A 21,094-nucleotide genomic window follows, 5' to 3' on the forward strand; every position below is an offset into this window, starting at 1 on the left:
ATTTTGCCCAACATCGGGCTTGAACTCATGACCTGGAGACATGGAGTCAAACTGTTGGTTCAGTATTATTTACATCCAGACTGGCAACAGTTCTCCAGGGTTTCAATGGAGGGTCTACCTCAGCCATACCTGGATATGCCAGGAGTCAAACTGAGGAATCTTTGTGTGCAAGGAATATGCTCTACCATTGAGCCGCATTGGTACATTTGATCGCACCAGAATGGCAAACCAGTATATGGTAAGATAATGCAACTCTCCCTGTGCAGTATTCAGATTACTTTGCATTTTCCCAGAACTCGGAACACGGTTCAAAAACTCCTTTGACTCTTTTCATGCTTCCTTTAATACATTGGATTTTCTGGCACATTCTTTAAACAGATTTGTTGAATTCAAAGCAAGGCACCTTCACCTTTAATGGTGGTGTAACTTTGACTGGTGCAATTTCTCCCATCACAGATTTACACTGGCGGGTGATTTCCTTCCCTGCTTTCTGATTCTGGTTGCTCGCGATGCCAGTTCAATGTTATCTTCCAATTCTTCCGTCTATATGAAGCCTCAGCTTCACATCGCTAAGAACCAAATTGCTTTTCTGGTTCATCTGTCTGAATCATCTGTGGACTGCACCAGACATCTCATCAAACCACATTTATAGCTTACTTGGACACTGACAGATGGCCTGAACTTCATGAAAAGAGAAGCAAGAGGTTTTGCAACCTCTTGATATTTCAAGTACAGTGGTACCTCGGGTTACAAATGCTTCGGGTTACAAACGCTTCAGGTTACAGACTCCACTAACCCAGAAGTAATACCTCAGGTTAAGACCTTTACCTCAGGATGAGAACAGAAATCATGCGGCGGCGGCATGGCGGCAACAGGAGGCCCCATTAGCTAAAGTGGTACCTCAGGTTAAGAACACTTTCAGGTTAAGAATGGACTTCCGGAATGAATTAAGTTATTAACCAGAAGTACCACTGTATCACCATAATTTCTCTCCTCTTTCTTCCCTTCTAGGAAGCAAAGTAATTATTTGCAACTTCTTTCCGTAATCTAATAAGGAAGCATAGAAGATTGAATGTGTATCTTGGCAGCACTCTCACTTCCATCAACAAGGTTCGAATTACCTCAGCTTTCGTTCCAAGAGTTGGAGGTAGCCACAAAAATGTGGCTATACAAAAGGTGGCATTGTATTTGACCCCAATTTATTCTGTTGCTGTGGAGGGTTAACAAAACTCTTTATTTATTTACACCAGCTACTGCAGGTTTTGCCAAGCAGGGCTAATAGGGCCTGTAGTCCAAACTATCTGGAATGCACCAGCTTGGAGACTCCTGAGCTATTGGAACCAAAGGTCTAACAGGGATATAAGCAAGGTCACTAGCACAGATGTGCAGCTGTAGCCCAATAATCAGCACCATCCCCAGACCAAATGGTACCCCAAGTTAGACAAGAAGCATCTTTGTCGTCCTGTCTCTTTGTTGTCTTCCTCCCAGTAAATAGTGATTTTCCGAAATGCCATTTTTAATATTTGCTTTAATTTAAATAATATTTTCAACATGTACACCCACCCACCCCACACCCATGTGCTTGTCTTTGTGCCTCCCATTTCATGCCTCTCCTGATTCTGGGAGTCAGGGGGGAAGGGAGCTTGTTGCAGCAAGATGAGGAGACACACATGACTCTTCACCAGCCTGACTCAACTCTGCCTCTTTACTTCCCTCCAACCTACCTTCTGCTTCAGCTTCTGCCTCTGCCTCTGATTCTGATTCTGGACTTCTCTCTTCCACAAAGTGTGTTCTGCCTAACTGAGAGCACGTGTTGCGGTTGGGGGAACAGGCCACCCTGTCATGACTAGGCAAATTTGGTGGAACCCAGCCTTTAAGAGGTTAATTGGGTTGCTGGGGAATTTTGATTGTTGCCAATTCAGAGGAGGGGTCAGAGGCTTTAAATATAGGGGCGAGACGATGGATGGGACGTCCTCTTGGCCGTTTTGCACCGGATCACCCGCCCTCCCTCCCTTTAATAGGGTGGTTTTGCTCACTTGACCTTGCTATGCCTGTCATGGGGTCGTTCGCCTTGGAGCGGGGGCCTGGTAGGAATTTTGCCATTTGGTTTTTGCCTACTGCGTAGCAAATCGTCACAACTTGTAAGGTTGGCGGTTAGGCATTGGTTAAATTGGTGCTTGGAGGGGTAAGTGCCTATCCCTCCAAATGATGCGGAAAGGGAATTCCTTTAAAGGAATCCAGGGGCTTGCCATTCTTTTCGTCCTTGTCCGTGGAGCCGGACTTGGGCTGTGCAAGCCCCACCAGAACATGAGGGTGAGAGTTGAGGGTCTGTGTCCCAGCTTCATTTCTCACCCAATACTTGTTTCCCACGCTGGCTTCCGGTGGTGTCCGGAAGGGGCCAGCTCTGTCCTTGGGGGGCAAGGACAGATAGTCATAACCAATGCCTAAGCAACCACTCACATTTTTTGTATTTGAATAAAGTTGTGGCCAAAATTATGCCAAAAACCTTAAACAAAAAATTGAAGTGTGAAGTGTGAATTATTTTGGGGGGTGGCACTGTGGGACTCAATACGCAAACACTCCCAGCTAGCTAAACCATGTTACCTTTTCAGCTTCTGGCACTTCCTCTTCCCATCCTTCTGCCTCTTCTCCCTCTGACCACTTAGCAGTCCCCCACCAACAATCCCTGGGCTCTGTGCCTTCTTCATTTGGGGGTTCACCAGCTGTTTCCTCCCACCAATCCTCTGCATCTAACCAGTCCATGACACTCGCCCAGCAAGCAAGGCCAGGAGCTTGAAAAAGCTTTTTGGATTCTGGGGCTGCTTGGGTGACCTGGCACAAAAAGCCTTGCTATGATGAGGCTAGATCTGCTTGGTGCACAAGCTCTAGAAGGTGTGAGATCTCTGATGAAGTCAAATTGTCCCATGAGATCTCACAAGAGCCTTCCGGAGCCGGCAAGCAAGGCAGAGGACTTAAAAACTCCATTTGTAGCAGGTACCCTCAAGCGGGCCCAGTGCAAAGAGCTTTCAAGCTCCCCAACTCACTTGCAAGTTGACTTGTACAATTTCAACCAGCCCACCCAGTGGCGGAGATTCATGCTCCAGCACCGGGGGCGGAAAGCAGGCGGGGGCAGGGCTGGTGTGTGTCCCAGGGGCAGGGCATGTCACCCACAGGAGCCGGGGCACGTGTTCTGAGGTGGGGCGCGCTGCCTGCGGGGGCGTGGCACCAGCGTGGGTGTGGGGACAGCCGCAATGGAACCCCACTGGGATAGCACTGCCGGGGTTGGGGTGCTCCCCCCACCCCCCTCTTCCTCTGCCAGTGAGCCCACCTTCAACCACGTATGGTTGAAATCCTGCAAGTCAAATGTGTGTAAGAGGAGGGATTGCTGTATTTCATAACACGAAGAGGGTTTTCCACTAAAGGATTTCATCTACAGTCATACCTTGGGTTGAAGTAGCTTCGGGATGAGTATTTTCGGGTTGCGCTCCGCACGACCCAGAAGTAACGGAGCACGTTACTTCCAGGTTTCACCGCTCGCGCAGACGCTCAAAATGATGTCACGCGCATGTGCGAAAGTGGCGAATGCACAGACGCGGGTTGCATTTGCTTCAGGATGCGAAAGGGGCTCTGGAACGAATCCCGTTCACATCCAGGGGTACCACTGTATAACTAAAGAGCCATTCATTATGTTATTGACACTATTAAATCCAGTCCACTGTATTTTAACAAACATTGTATTTCAGGGCTTCCCAAACTTGGGTCTCCTGCTGTTGTTGGACTACAACTCCCATCATCCCTAGCTAGTAGAACCAGTGGTCAGCGATGATGGGAACTGTAGTCTCAAAACAGCTGGAGACCCAAGTTTGGGAAGCCCTGCTGTATTTCAATTCAAAGCTTTTCCTATGAAGTATTTGAAAAGGATGCATTTCCCAAAAAAGGGACACCACTTCTACCTTCTCCCCAGTTGGTTTCCACTCCTTTCCTTTGTCAGCTTCTGTACTGAAGAACTCAGAAGTCTCAGTCCTACTAGAATCGTACAAATTCAATATCACTTTCATGGCCAAAGCATTTAACTGCCAAGGCATGCTAAGCTTTAAAGCTGCCCTCCAACTTATTAACTGTGTAACTACAGTAAAAGGGGAACTAGGAGCTGTTCACTCTAAACCTCTAATGCTGGAGAAGAGAACGCTTACTCCTCAATGAAAAATAGATTTAAAAGAAAGGAAGGGTTTGTGACACGATGGGTCATTGATGTCGGAAAGCGGTAGCCTTGCTTATTATTTAGCTTGGAGGGTTACATGAGTATTGCTGCTAAAGCCACGCTTTCATCTTTTATTGAGCTGGCTGCTGGCTTTTCCCCGTTGAATTATTTTGCTCCTGTATTTCTAGCGGCGGCTTTTGGATACGCTGCATGGTTATAGTCATATCAGAGCTGCAGAACCTTTTTCAGCCCTTCTGTGCAACTGTTTGGGGGCTGCATGGCAGGGATGGGCAGGGGGGCAGGGGAACAGGCGAGTGGAGCAGTGGACATGCTAGTGGTATGACCTATGGTTGTGAAGGGAGGGGAAATGTACAGAGTTGTTGAAATTATTATTATTATTATTATTATTATTATTATTATTATTATTAATTTATTTATATCCCACCCATCTGGCTGAGTTTCCCCAGCCACTCTGGGTGGCTCCCAATCAAGTGTTAAAAACAGTACAGCATTAAATATTAAAAACTTCCATGAACAGGGCTGCCTTCAGATGTCTTTTAAAGATAGGATAGCTGCTTATTTCCTTCACATCTGAAGGGAGGGTGTTCCACAGGGTGGGCGCCACTACCCAGAAGGCCCTCTGTCTGGTTCCCTGTAACCTCACTTCTCGCAATGAGGGAACCGCCAGAAGGCCCTCGGCGCTGGATCTCAGTGTCCGGGCTGAACGGAGATGTACCTGTGAAAGGTATCCCTGTATGCCCAAAGGAGCATCTCCACCCCCATCGCTCAGCCCGGACACTGAGGTCCTCCTCTGAGGGCCTTCTGGCAGTTCCCTCACTGCGAGAAGTGAAGTTAAGGGGAACCAGGCAGAGAGACTTCTTGGTAGTCGTGCCTGCCCTGTGGAACGCCCTCCCATAAGATGTCAAAGAACCATACAACTTTTAGAAGATATATGAAGGCAGCTCTGTATAAGGAAGCCTTTAATGGTTGATGTTTTACTGTGTTGGGTGTTTTGATTTGTTGAAAACCGCCCAGGGTGTCTGGAGCAACCTAGTCAGATGGGCAGCAAGCAAGCAAGCAAATAGTGACATGCCACGTGCAACTCTTAGCATCACCCTGAATTCCCTCTGCTACACCGCCAGGTACCAGGTCTCTTAGTGTAAACCCAGGTCCTTGAGCCCGAACTTCCGCAGTCACTGCCCACCACGAACCACCACTGGCGGCGGCAGCAGCAGCAGCAGCAGATATGTTCTGTGTTTAATATAATCTGTTATTCTCCTGTTAATTATGCTGTTTAAAATGTGTATTTTATAGCTGACTTCCTTTAGTAATGTTTCATTCTGAAATATTTGTTAAGTTTTTTGGGTGAACTATGTGCATTTAAAGTGTATTCTGTACTTGACCCCGGTCTCTACAGCCACAAATGGCACTGCAACTTTTCATAAAAATTTTCTTCACCCCAAAATGTGCACTCTCCCATTGTCTCCCAGGACAGATGGATGCCAACAGACAACAAATGTAAGTCTATTAGTAGTAAGGTAAAGGTAAAGGTACCCCTGCCCGTATGGGCCAGTCTTGACAGACTCTGGGGTTGTGCGCCCATCTCACTCAAGAGGCCAGGGGCCAGCGCTGTCCGGAGACACTTCCGGGTCACGTGGCCAGCGTGACATCGCTGCTCTGGCGAGCCAGAGCCGCACACGGAAACGCCGTTTACCTTCCCGCTGGTAAGCGGTCCCTATTTATCTACTTGCACCCGGAGGTGCTTTCGAACTGCTAGGTTGGCAGGCGCTGGGACCGAGCAGCGGGAGCGCACCCCGCCGCAGGGATTCGAACCGCCGACCTTTCGATCGGCAAGTCCTAGGTGCTGAGGCTTTAACCCACAGCGCCACCTGCGTCCCCCTATTAGTAGTAGTAGTAGTATTTATACCCTGCCCATCTGGCTGGGTTTCCCCATCCATTCTGGGCAGCTTACAGCATATAAAAAAGCACAGTAAAACATCAAACATTAAAAAAGCTAGTTGTGTTAAATGTGTATTCTATGCTTGACCTCCTTTGTTACATCTTATTTTGAAATCTTTAAGATAACATTTTAGTTTCCTGTTAATTATGTCACTTTGAATTTATGCTGTATATCTGATTTTCTTCTGTATTTTTTAACAAAATTCAGATTGTTTGATTTGATGTATTGATATAGGTTGTAAACCTCTTTTTTCTTAAAATAAAAAGGAACAGTATAGAAATGTATCTATTGTTTTTTTTTTTAATGAAATGATAGGAACAGGAACCCGACATAGCTGGAAGGCCACAAGTTCCCTAACCTAACCACTAATTGTACCAAAAAAAGAGAGCTGTTATCAGGTGCATTTGTTCCTCAATAGCCACCGTTCACCATTCTCACAGTAATCTCTGACTTAAGGCTTGCTTAGTCCCATCTCCCCTTCATCTTAGTCATGGGCTTTCCCAGGTATTTTTTGCCATTGGAACTCACCAGAATTTAGTTCCGGCGCCTCTCAGATTGGCTCTCCGTTATAAGAGAACAAGGGAGGCATTCATGGCAAGTTCTGGCACCTCTTTTCCTAGAAAAACAGCACTGGGTTTGCCAAAGACACATCTATATCAAAATGATTTCAGGCCTTGTGGTTTTCTCTTTCGGAACTTTTTCCTGAATCCTCAGCTTTGAACTGTCAGATCCAATGTAGGCATATGCTCAGCCAAATTTTAATTGCCTTTCAGCATCCATTTCCTGGTTTGGTTTTTTTAGCAAACATGTTGTTAAGGAATATGGGTGATAAGGAAAGGTTGTTCTTGCCTTGAGCTGGAGGGTTTCTGGCAGATTGCAGTGAAATTGCCATGTAAGTGTGTGTGCCTCATAATGATTACACTGATGCGGTACTTGAAAATGTAATCCACCCTGCAGCTTGCCAGCCCAGTCGTTCCACGGAAGCTAATTCCAGAGTAATATTTATGTGGACATTTCCCAAAGGTGGCAGAGAGAACTTCTTCATTAATCAGAGTGAGTTTGTTGAAATTCATGGGCCTAAGGTAATCAAGCCAATTAATATCATTGGGTCTACTCTGAGTAGCTAACTATTTATGTCTATCCCCACTATATTTTATCTTTGTGCTATGGCAATTGGCTACTGCAAATAAAGTTTCTGTACATCCATCCATCTATTCTGAGTAGGGTTAACATAGACACGTGGGTGGCACTGTGGTCTAAACCACTGAGCCTCTTGGGCTTGGGGACTGGAAGGTCAGCGATTCAAATCTGCATGATGGGGTGAGCTCCCGTTGCTGTGTCCCAGCTCCTGCCAACCTAGCAGTCTGAAAGCACATCAGTGCAAGTAGATAAATAGGTACCACTGCGGCGGGAAGGTAAACGGCATTTTCATGTGCTCTGGTTTCTGTTCTGTTGCTCCAGAAGTGGTTTAGTCATGCTGGCCACATGACCCGGAAAGCTGTCTGTGGACAAACGCTGGCTCCCTCGGCCTGAAAGCCAGATGAGCACCACAACCCCCATAGTTGCCTTTGTTTGAACTTAACCATCCAGGGGTCCTTTACCTTTTACCTTTACCTAACATTAGATAGAAATTATCATGCTCTCCTTTAGCCCTTAGTTCAATTATGGATCTATGTGCATAAAAAGACATACATCTTTGGAATTATCTTTAGATTGCTCTGGGTGGGAGACTTTTTTCAGCCACAGACTAAACTGAACTCTCAGGGGATCGCAGGCCCATTGTAGCCGGGGGCTGAGGCAATTGTGGGGTGGGGGGTTTGACCACAGACAAAAGTGGGTGTAGCAATGGATATGGCTCTTACTTTTGTATGGCAGGCTGCATGCCGGAGATTTCTACAGCTACAAACACCCCTCCACTTTCATCCAGGAAAGGAATAGGCGTTACAATAGTTCATGGACACATTTTAACATTCAAGGAAGAAAGCATTAAAGGAAGGTACAGATCAGGGGTGAGGAATGTTGTGACCTGAGGGAAGGAGTATGGCCTGGTGAGGGCATGGCCTGAGGGTCCAGGCCTTTAGTTTCCCACCACTGCTGTGTGGCTTCCTCCATTGCAATATAGACAATGACTTGTTAATGTGCGTCTGAATGACCCGCAGTTGCACACGGCTCCGACCCTGAGGTAACCTTAAAATGCCACTAAACGCATCACAAAAATGGCATGGTGAGACGGAACAGGGTGGGGTCAGGAAAGGAACTCTCACATAAAATGCTTAACACTCTGATCTCTGAGTTTGAAAAGGGCTCTACCCATTTTAGAGGTAGTGGACAAAGATTTATAACCTCTGTCGACAGTTTCTGCTCACTCTTTCTCAATTAGAAATGGACAATCTCATACCCTCCAACATGTTGAGTTCCAAAACTGGGACATGCATCTTCCTGTCTGCAGAAGTCACATGACACACACAAAATCATAGAGCCCCAAAGATGTGCTTTTTCCAGGGCCCCTGAAATGCCTGTTTTTGGGGTGCCACACAAGTTTGTGGCCCCCCAAAAGTGCTTTTTCTGGGGCAAGTTCTCAGCTCAAAATGGCCGCCATGCTCTTGCGGGGGGAAACAGGATGTCCCGCTTTTTCCGGGACCGTTGAAGGGTATGCATTCTGGAATGCAGCCATTTCCAGTTTGGAGAAGCTTTTAAGATATGAGGCAGTGCTTCACCTTCACCCTGCTCATGATAAATCTTTATGAATCCTTCAGCCTGTTTCAGAAGCAACTCTGCAAGGTTAAGCACCATTCATTAAGGAAAACAGGGTTCTTTTGTTCTTTTCCAAGCACATGTACCCGCTTTGTGCTCAAGCTGATCTTAAAAGATGCTTCCCTTAGAGATCTTGAGTTTTAGTTGCAATCCTAATTCCCCTTACCTGGGAGTAAGCCCCATGATTTCTGTGTAAGCAGGGTTCAGATTGCAATGTTGAACAGAAACACTTCGAAGTTGGACAACTTTCTTGGCTTTTTCTCAGCTGCTTATAACTATTTTGCAGAAAATCGATATTTTAGATAAAGAGACTATAAAATGCAAAGCAAACTACCTTTCCTAGCTCATAAAAGACCGTAGATAGGAAAGCCATTGGGATTCAGATTACTGAAGCCACGCAGGACAGGGGAGAGAGTTCAGAAACTTACCAGCAAAGGAGTCGACCCAATCTGGAGCTAGATCCAAGAGGAAGGTTTATGAAGTGTCCACGGAAGCTTGTTCTGTGATGAAAAGAGTTTCACCGAGTAGTAAACCAAGAGCAGGTGCTTCTGCCTTGGCTGTCTTTGAGGGAAGTCTCCACCACGTAGGAAGAGAGATTAAATAGGAGGTTGGTTTATGTGTCAAGGGAGAGGCGTGGAAGAGGCAAACTAGGACAAGGGGGAACCACCTCTTGGTAAGTTGTTGCTCCATTTTCTTTCTCTTCCTCCCAAAGTCAACTTCTTTGAACAAGTACATCTTTCATTTCAGTTTCTGACTTCATAACAGGCAATGGCATGTTGTGCCCAATTTACTCTGATCACTGTAGAACGCAAGTGCTCTGGACAATGAGACAAAAGGGATCAGAGTGTTTTTTTCTTTTGTTTTTTGTTTTGGCTGTGATCCACATAGCAATTCAAGTTGATTACTTGGATTTTAAAGATTATTTAGACTCACGGTAATTAAAGGGGCCCTTAGTTTAACAGACCTTCCAAGTGTCCCTATTTTCCGGGGACAGTACCTGATTTACAGAAGCTGTTCCAGTTTCTGGTTTGATTCTTGAATACCCTGCTTTTCCTTACGACATGCCTAGTTTCATTGGAGAAATGTTGGTGGGTATGGAGTTATGTGACCCTTGAGCCAAGGAAATAAGTAACTATACAACCTTTAGAAGACATCTGAAGGTAGCCCTGTATAGGAAAGTTTTTTTAAATGTTCTATTATGTTTTTATATGTTCTGGAAGCAGCCCAGAGTGGCTGCACCAACCCAGTCAGATGGGCAGGGGATAAATGCAACAACAACAACAACATATCCCTATTTTCATTGGAGAAACTTTGGAGGTTATGGTTTAAATGTTACCCTGAGCTTGTGGTTTTCTGTAAGCGGATGGGGTCCGATACGTTTTGCTTTTCATTTTGCGCTCCCCCATCCTAGGGCCAACTAGCGATGGGAAAGGCTCTTAATTTTGGCCCCCTAAATACAGTGGTACCTCGGGTTAAGTACTTAATTCGTTCCAGAGGTTCGTACTTAACCTGAAACTGTTCTTAACCTGAAGCACCACCTTAGCTAATGGGGCCTCCTGCTGCTGCAGCCGCGCCAGCGGAGCACGATTTCTGTTCTCATTCTGAAGCAAAGTTCTTAACCTGAAGCACTATTTCTGGGTAGCAGAGTCTGTAACCTGAAGCGTATGTAACCTGAAGCGTATGTAACCCGAGGTACCACTGTAGATGCACAGACTCCTTCTACTGTACATCATGCAGAAGGGATGAGAGTAGTTACTCTTTGGTTGTTTTGGTCTTCAGCTTCTACAAGTGTTCTACTATTCGCAGACAACATTGCTTTTTTTTTTTTAATAGATATTTATTAAGGTTTCAAAAATTATATAAAAACAAAACAAAACAACAATACAAACAAACACAAACAAAAATCAAGTATAATTTCATTCCCTTATTTTCTTATACCTTACTTCCCCGACTTCCTCATACCTCCCCTTTCTGTATTCCAATTTCTAATTATTAATTCAGCAAATCCTCTCCCTTATTTTTCATTTAGTTTTTAACCTTTCTTTTCTATTTACTTAAACCATTACAGCTGGGAACCACATAATTTCTAAACCAACGTCATTCTAACATTCATTAATTTTGCAATGTTTCCTAAGATAGTCCTTAAATTTCTTCCAATCTTCTTCCGCTGTCTCTCTTCCCTGGTCTCGGATTCTGCCAGTCATTTCTGCCAGTCCCATATAGTCTATCACCTTCATCTGCCATTCTTCCAAGGTGGGTATCGCAGACAACATTGCTGGAGAGAATAGGCTATCTTCTGAAGCAGATATTTTGTTTTAAACAAACAAGATAAAAATGCATCCTTATTCACCATACCAGCACAGGTTGGCCAAGCAGGATGAGTGGGGTGCTGCCCCACCAAGAACAATCTGCTTTAAGCCAGCGTCGACTTGCATGTCTCCTTACTTACAGACAGTCATGTAGGTGGCACCACCTGTCAGCTTCCTTCTTCTCAGTCTCAGTGTTGTCCTTCTAGAACTCAGCAGGGAGAAGGAAGGAGACAAGATGAGAATTTGTTGGTGTCTGCTGTCATTGGTTCTGGCACCACCTGCAGTTGGGCTCCATGCCTTTCATCCTACCCAGACCCAGCAGGCTCCAGTCACCACTGAGTATCAGCCGCTACATTCTCCCCATTTTCGTGCCATCTTTGATTTTGAGATACATCTCAGGAAATGCTTTGCACAAGATCTGTCTCATCTTCCTCAGCAGAGGTTTCCACGTCAGAACGAGCTGGTTATTTGCAGGATTTCTTCTTCTGTCAAATCTGAGCTCATGAGACAAACGTTGGCAGGAGACGTTGCATAATAAACTAGGTATCCATAACAGGTGTTATTTGTGTGCCACCTACTGGTGGGGATGTGGATAACCCAAGTCTAGATGGTTTGATGTTGCCTGAAGGCGCTTCTCCACCCCCATCATTCTGCCTGGACACTGAGGTCCAGCTCTGAGGGTCTTCTGGTGGTTCCCTCAATGCGAGGTTACAGGGAACCAGGCAGAGGGCCTTCTTGGTAGTGGCGCCCACCCTGTGGAATGCCCTCCCATCAGATGTCAAAGAGATAAACAACTATCTGACTTTTAGAAGACATCTGAAGGCAGCCCTGTTGAGAGAAGTTTTTAATGTCTGATGTTTTATTGTGTTTTTAATATTCTGTTGGCAGCCACCTATAGTGCCTGGGGAAACCCAGTCAGATGGGCAGGGTATAAATATGTTGTTGTTGTTGTTGTTGTTGTTGTTGTTGTTGTTGTTGTTGTTGTTACTACTACTACTACTCCTGCTGCTTTCCCCCAGGGAAATCTGCTCTTCGGCATTCAGTCAGAACAAACAGCACCATGGGTTTTCTCCAAATTGACATTTGCCCCGATTTAGCACCAAAGAGTGGGTTTTCCCTGGGAAAGGAGCAAGGCAAGCAGAAAACTGCTTGGACCTACACTTTCTAAACATGGAACAAGTGGAAGTGTCCAACCAGGCTCTTCCAAATCTGCAGTGGTTAAAGCACACTCTTAGGAGATCCCATTACACAGCACAATATACTTTTCAGCCACTTGCACCGAGCCTAAACTTTGCAGGCCTCTCACAAACACAGCTCTGCTGATGCATAATAAATACAAGCATGGGCTGGCGAGTTTCCACTGAAGCTTTAATGACAGGTTGTGTGGGATGTGGAATTTTAATGGTCAGGTTAAAGAACACACAACCCGCTCAAGCCACTCAGACATGTCGCCTGCCCTCTTTCTCTCCCTGTCAGGTCAGATGAAAGAGAAACCTGAAGGGGAGAGCTGTCTTTCATTTTCATAGACATCTGAAGGCAGCCCTGATTTGAGCAGCATGTCATGCTCTCTGTCTTCTTCTTCTTCTTCTTCTTCTTCTTCTTCTTCTTCTTCTTCTTCTTCTTCTCCCCCCCCCTCTATATGTTTGAGGGAAGCTGCCCAGAGTGGCTGGGGCACCCCAGTCAGATGGGTGAGGTATAAGAAATGCCATATTATTATTATTGTTACAGTGGTACCTCGGGTTAAGAACTTAATTCGTTCCGGATGTCTGTTCTTAACCTGAAACTGTTCTTAACCTGAGGTACCACTTTAGCTAATGGGGCCTGCTGCTGCCGCCGCGCGATTTCTGTTCTCATCCTGAAGGAAAGTTCTTAACCCGAGGTACTATTTCTGGGTTAGCGGAATCTGTAACCTGAAGCATCTGTAACCTGAAGCGTCTGTAACCCGAGGTACCACGGTATTATTAGTAGTGGTAGTAGTAGTAGTAGTAGTATTACAGTTGTACCTTTGTTGCCGAACGCCTTGGAACTCATATGTTTTGGCTCCCAAACAATCATAAACCGGAAGTGAGTGTTCCGGTTTTTGAACAATTTTCAGAAGCCGGACATCCGGCGTGGTTTCCGCACTTTGGTTTCCAAATGTTGTAGGAGTCGAATGGATTCCGTTTGACTTCCAAGGTACGACTGTAGTATTATTATTATTATTATTATTATTATTATTATTATTATTATTATTACTACTACTACTACTACTACTACTTACGCACTTCAGCCAGAAATCACTACTCCTTTCCTTTAAGCTGACCCTGCTTATTTGAGTATAGTTTTGACTATATACAGTATAGTTCCCTTTGGGTTTTATGCTACCTTTAATTGTTCTCTGCTGATATTAGTTGTAGTTTTTTCTCACTCTAACTGATTTTACCTAGCCTGGGGAGCTTCGAAACATAAATTGGTTTAATTCCATTCAACTTGCCCTTTATGCTTCCCCCAAAAGAATCCTGGCAGTTGTATTTTGGTAAGTCAGCTGGGCTTTTCTTCTTCCAGATCCTTCAGACACCTCTCTCTCAGAACTACAATTCCCAGGATCACCTGGGAAGAGGGAACAATCATTAAAGAGGTTTACAACTGTGACATAGATTAACTCTTAGTGGGAACTGTACTTTGGGTTGTACCCGACAAAGTCATCCGTTTGTGTAGTCATCAGTTCGCACAAGAAGATCTGCAGCAGATATTCTCCCTCTCCTCTCCCTCATCTGCTCTAGATGCTTGGGGAGACCTTCAGAAAAGATCTGAGGAACGCACATGGGGAGGAGAGGGAGGGAAAGTTATGTCGTGCAAACTGGGCAATTTCACTAGATTCAACCCTTTATATTTCTATCATTGGTGTAAACTGGTCAGAGAACTTGTTTAGGCTGCTGAAATTCATCATAATCAAATGGAAAGAAGCAGAAGTCCCAGCAAAAGAAGAATGGATACAAAAACCTATGGAATATGCAGAAATCGTGAAACTCTCCAGAAGAATAAGAAATCAAGATAACAAACTTCTTTTAAAATAAAAGAATGGAAATGGTTTATTGAATATTTACAGATAAATTGCAAACAGATAAAAACATGGGCAGGATTATTGTAATAACCTGCAGTTTCATGAGACTATATATTTAAAGTAGATGAATATATGAGCAAATTAAATGAATTTGGATATGCAGAAGGTATTTAAAAAATAACTTTAAGTTCAGGGAATTCAGGTCTGAACTAAACAATACAAACTTAAAGCTTTTGCAGATGACCTTGTATTGACACTACAAGAGCCAGTACCTAGTACCAAGAGGACTTTAGAATTAATCCAGGAGTTTGGTCAAGTGGCAGGCTTTAAGTTAAATATGTTAAAAACTAAGGTTTTGGAGAAAAATCTAACGCCGTTGGAGAGAGGTTTCAGAAAGAGACAAATCTAACACTAGTAAAGAAGGTAAAATATTTGGGGGTGAATTTGTCTGCTAAGAATGTAAACTTATTCAAAGACAATTGCGAGAAATGTTGGTCAGAAGTTAAGAAAGATCTAGAGATTTGGTCGAATTTGAAGCTTTCCTTGCTTGGTCGAATAGCTGTCATTAAGATGAATGTATTGCCGAGAATGTTGTTTTTGTTCCAATCATTGCAAATCATTGACAAGATGGACTGTTTCAAGAGGTGGCAAAGAGATATATCTAGATTTGTCTGGCAGGCAAAAAGCCCAGAATAAAATTTAAGATACTTACTGATGTTAAAGATAGAGAAGGGTTTGCCCTGCCGGACTTTAAACTATATTATGAATCAGCAGCTTTCTGCTGGTTGAAGGAATGGCTACTTCTTGAGAACACTGACATCTTAGATCTTGAAGGGTATGACAATGTATTCGGGTGGCATGCATATTTGTGGTATGACAAGGTTAAAGCGCATAAAGCATTTAAAAACCATATTGTCAGGAAAGCGCTATTTAATGTCTGGACTAGATATAAAGATTTTTTGGAGAATAAAACTCCAAGGTGGTTATCACCTTTAGAACGAAAAGCTATGGAAAAACTCAATATGGAAGCAAATTGGCCAAAGTACTGTGAGATTTTGGAACAGGAAGGTGACAAGCTGAAATTGCAGAGTTATGAGAAGCTTAAAGGGAAGGTGCGAGACTGGTTACATTACTTTCAAATAAGAGAGGTTTATAATCAAGATAAAAAAATTGGTTTCCAGGTGGAAAAATCAAAGTTGGAAACAGAATTGTTAGAACCCAATGCTAAGACACTATCAAGAATGTATAATCTGCTGTTGAAATGGAGTACTGAGGAAGAGACGGTAAAATCTGCTATGATTAAATGGGCACAGGATATAGGACATAATATTATGTTTGCTGACTGGGAGCAGTTGTGGACCACTGGGATCAAATTTACGGCATGTAATGCCCTAAGAGAGAATATTATGAAAATGACATATAGGTGGTACATGACCCCAGTCAAGCTTGCAAAAATCTATCATTTGCCCGATAACAAATGTTGGAAATGTAAAGAAACTGAAGGTACATTCTTTCAACTTTGGTGGACGTGCCCAAGGATTAAGGCTTTCTGGGAGATGATATATAACGAATTGAAGAAGGTACTTAAGTACACTTTCCCTAAGAAACCAGAGGCCTTTCTCCTGGGCATAGTCGGCCAATTGGTGTTAAAGAAGGATAGAACTTTCTTTATGTATGCTACAGCAGCAGCAAGAATACTCATCGCAAAGCATTGGAAAACACAAGACCTACCCACCGTGGAAGAATGGCAGACGCAAGTAATCAACTATATGGAGATGGCTGAAATGACTGGCAGAATCCGAGATCAGGGAGAAGAGTTGGTGGAAGAAGATTGGAAGAAATTTTAAATTTAGTTACAGAAGCATTGTAAAATGTATGAATGCTGATGACATTAAAATAATATGAAGGGGTTCTGGTGACAAGAGAAATTTGAGTTTATAAAATTGGGAGGTAAAAGATTTAAGGGTAAAGTAGTAGGATTTGAATTTGCTGAACTAATTGTCAAACTGGGATACAAAAAAGGGAGGCGTGAGGAAGTCAGGAAAGTAAGTCAATCAAAGATAAGAATTTAAAAAGAGAGATTTTTGTTTTTTTGTTTTTGTGTGATTTTTGATGTTGTTGGTTTTTGTTGTTGTATGTGTATCTTTTTTCCTTTCCTTTGTATGTTGCTATCTTTTAAAAAAAACCTAATAAAATATTATTATTATTTTTTTAAAAAAATAAGTTTAAGGAACCGCAGGAAGAAGGGGAAGGAAGTCAAGTTTTGAAATGTTAAAATGATTGTAAAATTAATGAAATGTATAAACCTGAAAAGTATAAATAAAAATTAAAAAAATAAAAGAAATTCATCATCATCATCTCTGTTCAGTCATTCAGAAGCACATTGAGAGAATGCACATAGGAGTAAGGTAAAGGTAAAGGGACCCCTGACCATTAGGTCCAGTCATATAGGAGAGTGGTGCGCTATAGATATGTATAGCAAAGGCAGGACTCCTGGTGATCTAGCGAAGGTCTTGCTTAGCCCAATATATGCATGGGGATGGAATGTGCATAGCTGGGACATTATCTTCCATTGCAATGCTCCTCAGCCCCATTCACATTTATTTAACAAAAATCTGAACAACCTAACAGGGCTTGTTTCTACATTCACTTAAGAAACCCTGGTTCTCCGTGTAACTGGTGAGATGTGGTTTTTCCACCTGCACGATTCATTCATTTGAAACTCTTCTATCCTCTCTTTCTACTGACAGTGTTCGCAGCAACTCACAATAAGGTGTGCAAAGCCATGAAAACACAATCAACTATGATGCTTATGACTTTATTTTTACGCCAGAATTTTCAATATACATTAAGCACAGGTTCAGCATAGATCAAATATGCTAAGGAAAATCGTTAAGGAGAAAGCCCAGTTGTGGAAATCTCCATTTAAAAGTTACTTTTATTATGCAGCGAGCAACTAGGATTTGGTTTGTTTAATTACAGGCACAAGGGGACTTTCCTCAGACCCACATTATGCAAGAAGAACAATTTCAATGGTTTCCTTCCCAGCAATAAAAGCTCCCCTGCAGGCCAATGGGAACTTCTTTTCTAAGCCAGAAGGGCGCCAATTTTTGACGGGATCACAACTAGATAGAGAACGTTTTAAACTCCCCTCCCCACATGCTGTTCCCTCTGAAAACCACATCTGTAATTAAATAAATTAAATAAAAAACACAGTCGCATGTGATGTATTTAGTGCAATGTGTGGTTTATCCTTTATAATAATTGAGTGGGTGGGTATAAGATATGACCAACTATCTCATGCACAAGCCGTTTAGGAGATGCATAAAGGTAAAGGTAAAGGGACCCCTGACCATTAGGTCCAGTCGTGACCGACTCTGGGGTTGCGGTGCTCATCTCGCTTTATTGGCCGAGGGAGCCACCGTACAGCTTCCAGGTCATGTGGCCAGCATGACTAAGCCACTTCTGGCGAACCAGAGCAGCGCACGGAAATGCCGTTTACCTTCCCGCCAGAGTGGTACCTATTTATCTACTTGCACTATGACGTGCTTTCAAACTGCTAGGTTGGCAGGAGCAGGGACCGAGCAACGGGAGCTCACCCCGTTGCAGGGATTTGAACCGCCGACCTTCTGATCGGCAAATCCTAGGCTCTGTGGTTTAACCCACAGCGCCACCCGTGTCCCAGTAGATGCATAGCATGCACTAATTATATTCTCTTAGAGCCAAACTAGGCAATATTTTCCCTTCCTTTGTTTGTTTAATCTGAGGATCATTTCCCTGTACTTTATCTGATGGAGGAAATGCTTGATTTTTTTTAATTAAAAAAAAGTCTTTCCTATTTATTAAAACATTTTTATCCCACCTTTAAAAATGTCTCAAGGATATGGAATTTCTTAATGAAGCTTTATTTAGCAAACTGTATCCAAAATAGTATTTTGGTTTTTTAATCATTTGTGAAGCTCCTGGCTGTACCTACCAGTCTTCTTAAAGTCTGGCAACATCTGTGGCTGTTTTCTGCTTTACCTGAGGGCTTTCATTTAGGCAGTGATTAAAAAAGAAGTAATGAACAGATGACAGAATAAACACTGCTGCCAAAGCCTCCTGTTTTCAGGAAAAGATTTCATTGCCACAAAAGCTTACATCTTTTATTGATTTTGTCGATGCTTCCTCCTGCATTAATACAGCTGAAGTTCACAGTTCTCCTAAGTACATGCACTATGCATTTAAAGCAGTCTCATATCACATTAAGGTAAAGGCACCCTGGACGGTTAAGTCCAGTCAAAGGCAACTATGGGGTTGTGACGCTCATCTTGCTTTCAGGCCAAGGGAGCCAGTGTTTGTCTGCAAACAGCTTTTCTGGGTTATGTGGCCAGCATGACTAAACCGCTTCTGGCACAACGAGACACAGTGAGGAAAGCCAGAGCACACAGAAATGCTGTTTACCTTCCAGCTGCAGCGGTACCTGTCTATCTACTTGCACTGGTATGCTTTCAAACTGCTAGGTTGGCAGAAGCTGGGACAAAGCAATGGGAGCTCACCCCATCACGCAGATTCGAACCGCCGACCTTCCGTTTGGCCAGCCCAAGTGGCTAGGGTTTAAACCACAGCACCACCTGTGTCTCTATTAAACAGATTAGACCACATTAAACAGCCATGGCTTGCCCCACAGAGTCCTAGGAACTGTTATGGGTGCTGAGAATTGATTCTGGGATACAATTCCCAGAATGCCCTGGAAGAGGGATTGACTGTTAAACCACTCTGAGAATTGTAGCTCTCTGAGGCAAATAGGGGTCTCCTAACAACTCTCAGCACCCTTTACAAACTACAGTTGTACCTTGGTTCTCAAAGGCCTTGGTACTCAGCAGTTTTGGCCCCCGAACGCCGCAAACCCGGATTTGTTCCGGTTTGTGAACGTTTTTCGGAAGCTGAATGTCTGGCACAGCTTCTGACTGAGTGCAGGAAGCTTCTGCAGCGAATCGGAAGCTGCGCCTTGGTTTTTGAATGTTTTCAGAAGTCGAACAGACTTCCAAAATGGATTCTGTTTGAGAACCAAGGTATGACTGTACACCTCTCCGTATTCTTTAGCGGAAGCCATGACTGTTTAACATGGTATGATACTGAGATGTTGCACATGGTTAGCCCCGGTGTGCAATTAGCTGGTGTAGGAGGGCTTAGCTGGGTTGCAGCCATGACAGAGCTCTCCTGAGGCGCAGAGGGTCAGTGCATCTGTTAACAAGAAGTTTGGTGGTTTGAGCCCACCCAGGAATGGGTGTGAGCAGGATTCCTGCATCGCTGGGGGTTGGACTAGATGACCCTGTGGGTCCCTTCCAACTCTACAGTTCTAGGATTCGAAGAAGGGTAGGCCTTTAATCCTTTCCCCCTGCCCCATGCTGTGGTCTGATCAGATTTGGAGGCTCTCACCTGCTATTCACAATGGGAGAAAATCTCCAGTTTGATGCTACTGGAACTTTTCTCTCATGGGAAGGAGACGGAAAGGATGTCCTTCAATACAATGAAGAAAAGGATTAGAGTAGCACCCCCATCATGGACCTGATCCAGTTTGGATGCCCTGCAGCTGGCTATGATGATGGTGGTGGTGAAGATGGCTTGCGCAGCAGGGCCCAACCACATGACAAATGTCACATCTGCTATTCTCCTTGTGGGACTGACAGAGGTTGATCTTTGGGGTCATCAAACCTATTGTTGGTTGTGAGGTTCACAATCATGTGGATCCCAAAGGTCAGGATCAGTAATAAGACTAGCGAGGACACCAAACCCATCCAAATTCCAGGGGTGAAGAAGGTTGTACAGTCACTGGCATAGGAAAATTTGTGGCCTTCAACGCTAAACGCTTGAATCTGCAAAAGAGAAGGGGGGGGGGAGAGGATTGAGCCGCCAGGAATCTGTACTTTATGTCCCATGTCCACTCACAATGTGTTCATTAACCACACGCCCATCTTGTTTGTTGAAGCATAGGAAAGATATAAGTTAAAACGATGGAAAATCGAGGGGTATTCTAAGGATACAGCCCTGGGGAGAACGGCAAAGCAACATCCATTAACTTCTGCAAATAGACATTGCTAGGCCACCTTCACGTAGCTAAACAACTTTTCTTCCACCAAAAACAAAACAAAACAGCTCCACAGAGTGATAGTTCAAGCTGCCCTTTGAACCCAGCTCCGTTGATTTTCTAAAGGTCTCCTCTATCTGAGGAAGACTCCTTAGGACAATGCCTGAGGCTGAACTTGGAATCTGACACAAAGTCGGGGGTCTCCCACTGAGCTAAGGCACCTCTCAAACAGGGGTAGGAAATAAGCAGGCTGAGTGTTTACTCACAGCTTAGCAACTCTATTTCCATTCTGTGTGTTTGGGGGGGGGGAGCCTTTCCGCGTTTCCGTGCACTGCTCTGGTTTGCCAGAAGCGGTTCAGTCATGCTGGCCACATGACCCAAAAGCTGTATGCCGGCTCCCTCAGCCAATAAAGCGAGATGAGCACTGCAACCCCAGAGTCGGTCACAACTGGACCTAATGGTCCCTTTACCTTTAAGGAAAAGCGGGAGATTTTGCGATCTAATAAAAATCTGGGATAGCTTCTGTAAATCCGAGACCGTCCATGGAAAATGGAGGGTCTGTTCTCTTCAGGCTTCAGGCAAAAGTTGCAAAGGGAAGACACACATTATCTGGCTGGCTGGCTGACAAAATGGTGAGGTTGCATAATGTTGTTATGGCTCCCACAGAGCATTGAGAGGCTATGAAATAATACAGACTCGATACCGTTCTCGGTGCCAAAGTGCTTGAAGCATGTATCAAGGCTTTGATGTTGCTAAA

At 44.0% G+C, this 21,094-nt stretch overlaps 2 protein-coding genes across 2 annotated transcripts in view; both read right to left on the bottom strand.

Moving 5' to 3' along the window:
- Positions 1–9,629, bottom strand: part of SLC13A1 (solute carrier family 13 member 1) — an 87,105-nt gene extending 77,476 nt beyond the window's left edge. The window contains exon 1 of the mRNA XM_083699275.1: positions 9,344–9,629. The gene's annotated coding sequence lies outside the window, so the exon portion shown is untranslated. The remainder of the gene's footprint in view (positions 1–9,343) is intronic.
- A 9,259-nt stretch (positions 9,630–18,888) lies between these two features.
- Positions 18,889–21,094, bottom strand: part of LOC310825650 (V-type proton ATPase subunit S1-like) — a 45,105-nt gene continuing 42,899 nt past the window's right edge. Inside the window, exon 10 of the mRNA XM_083699558.1 lies at positions 18,889–20,125. Within this exon, the coding sequence (XP_083555684.1) occupies positions 19,916–20,125 (210 nt within the window). The 3' untranslated portion in view covers positions 18,889–19,915. The remainder of the gene's footprint in view (positions 20,126–21,094) is intronic.

This window comes from Podarcis gaigeae, assembly GCF_964106915.1.
Source record: "Podarcis gaigeae genome assembly, chromosome: 10".
NCBI lineage: Eukaryota > Metazoa > Chordata > Lepidosauria > Squamata > Lacertidae > Podarcis > Podarcis gaigeae.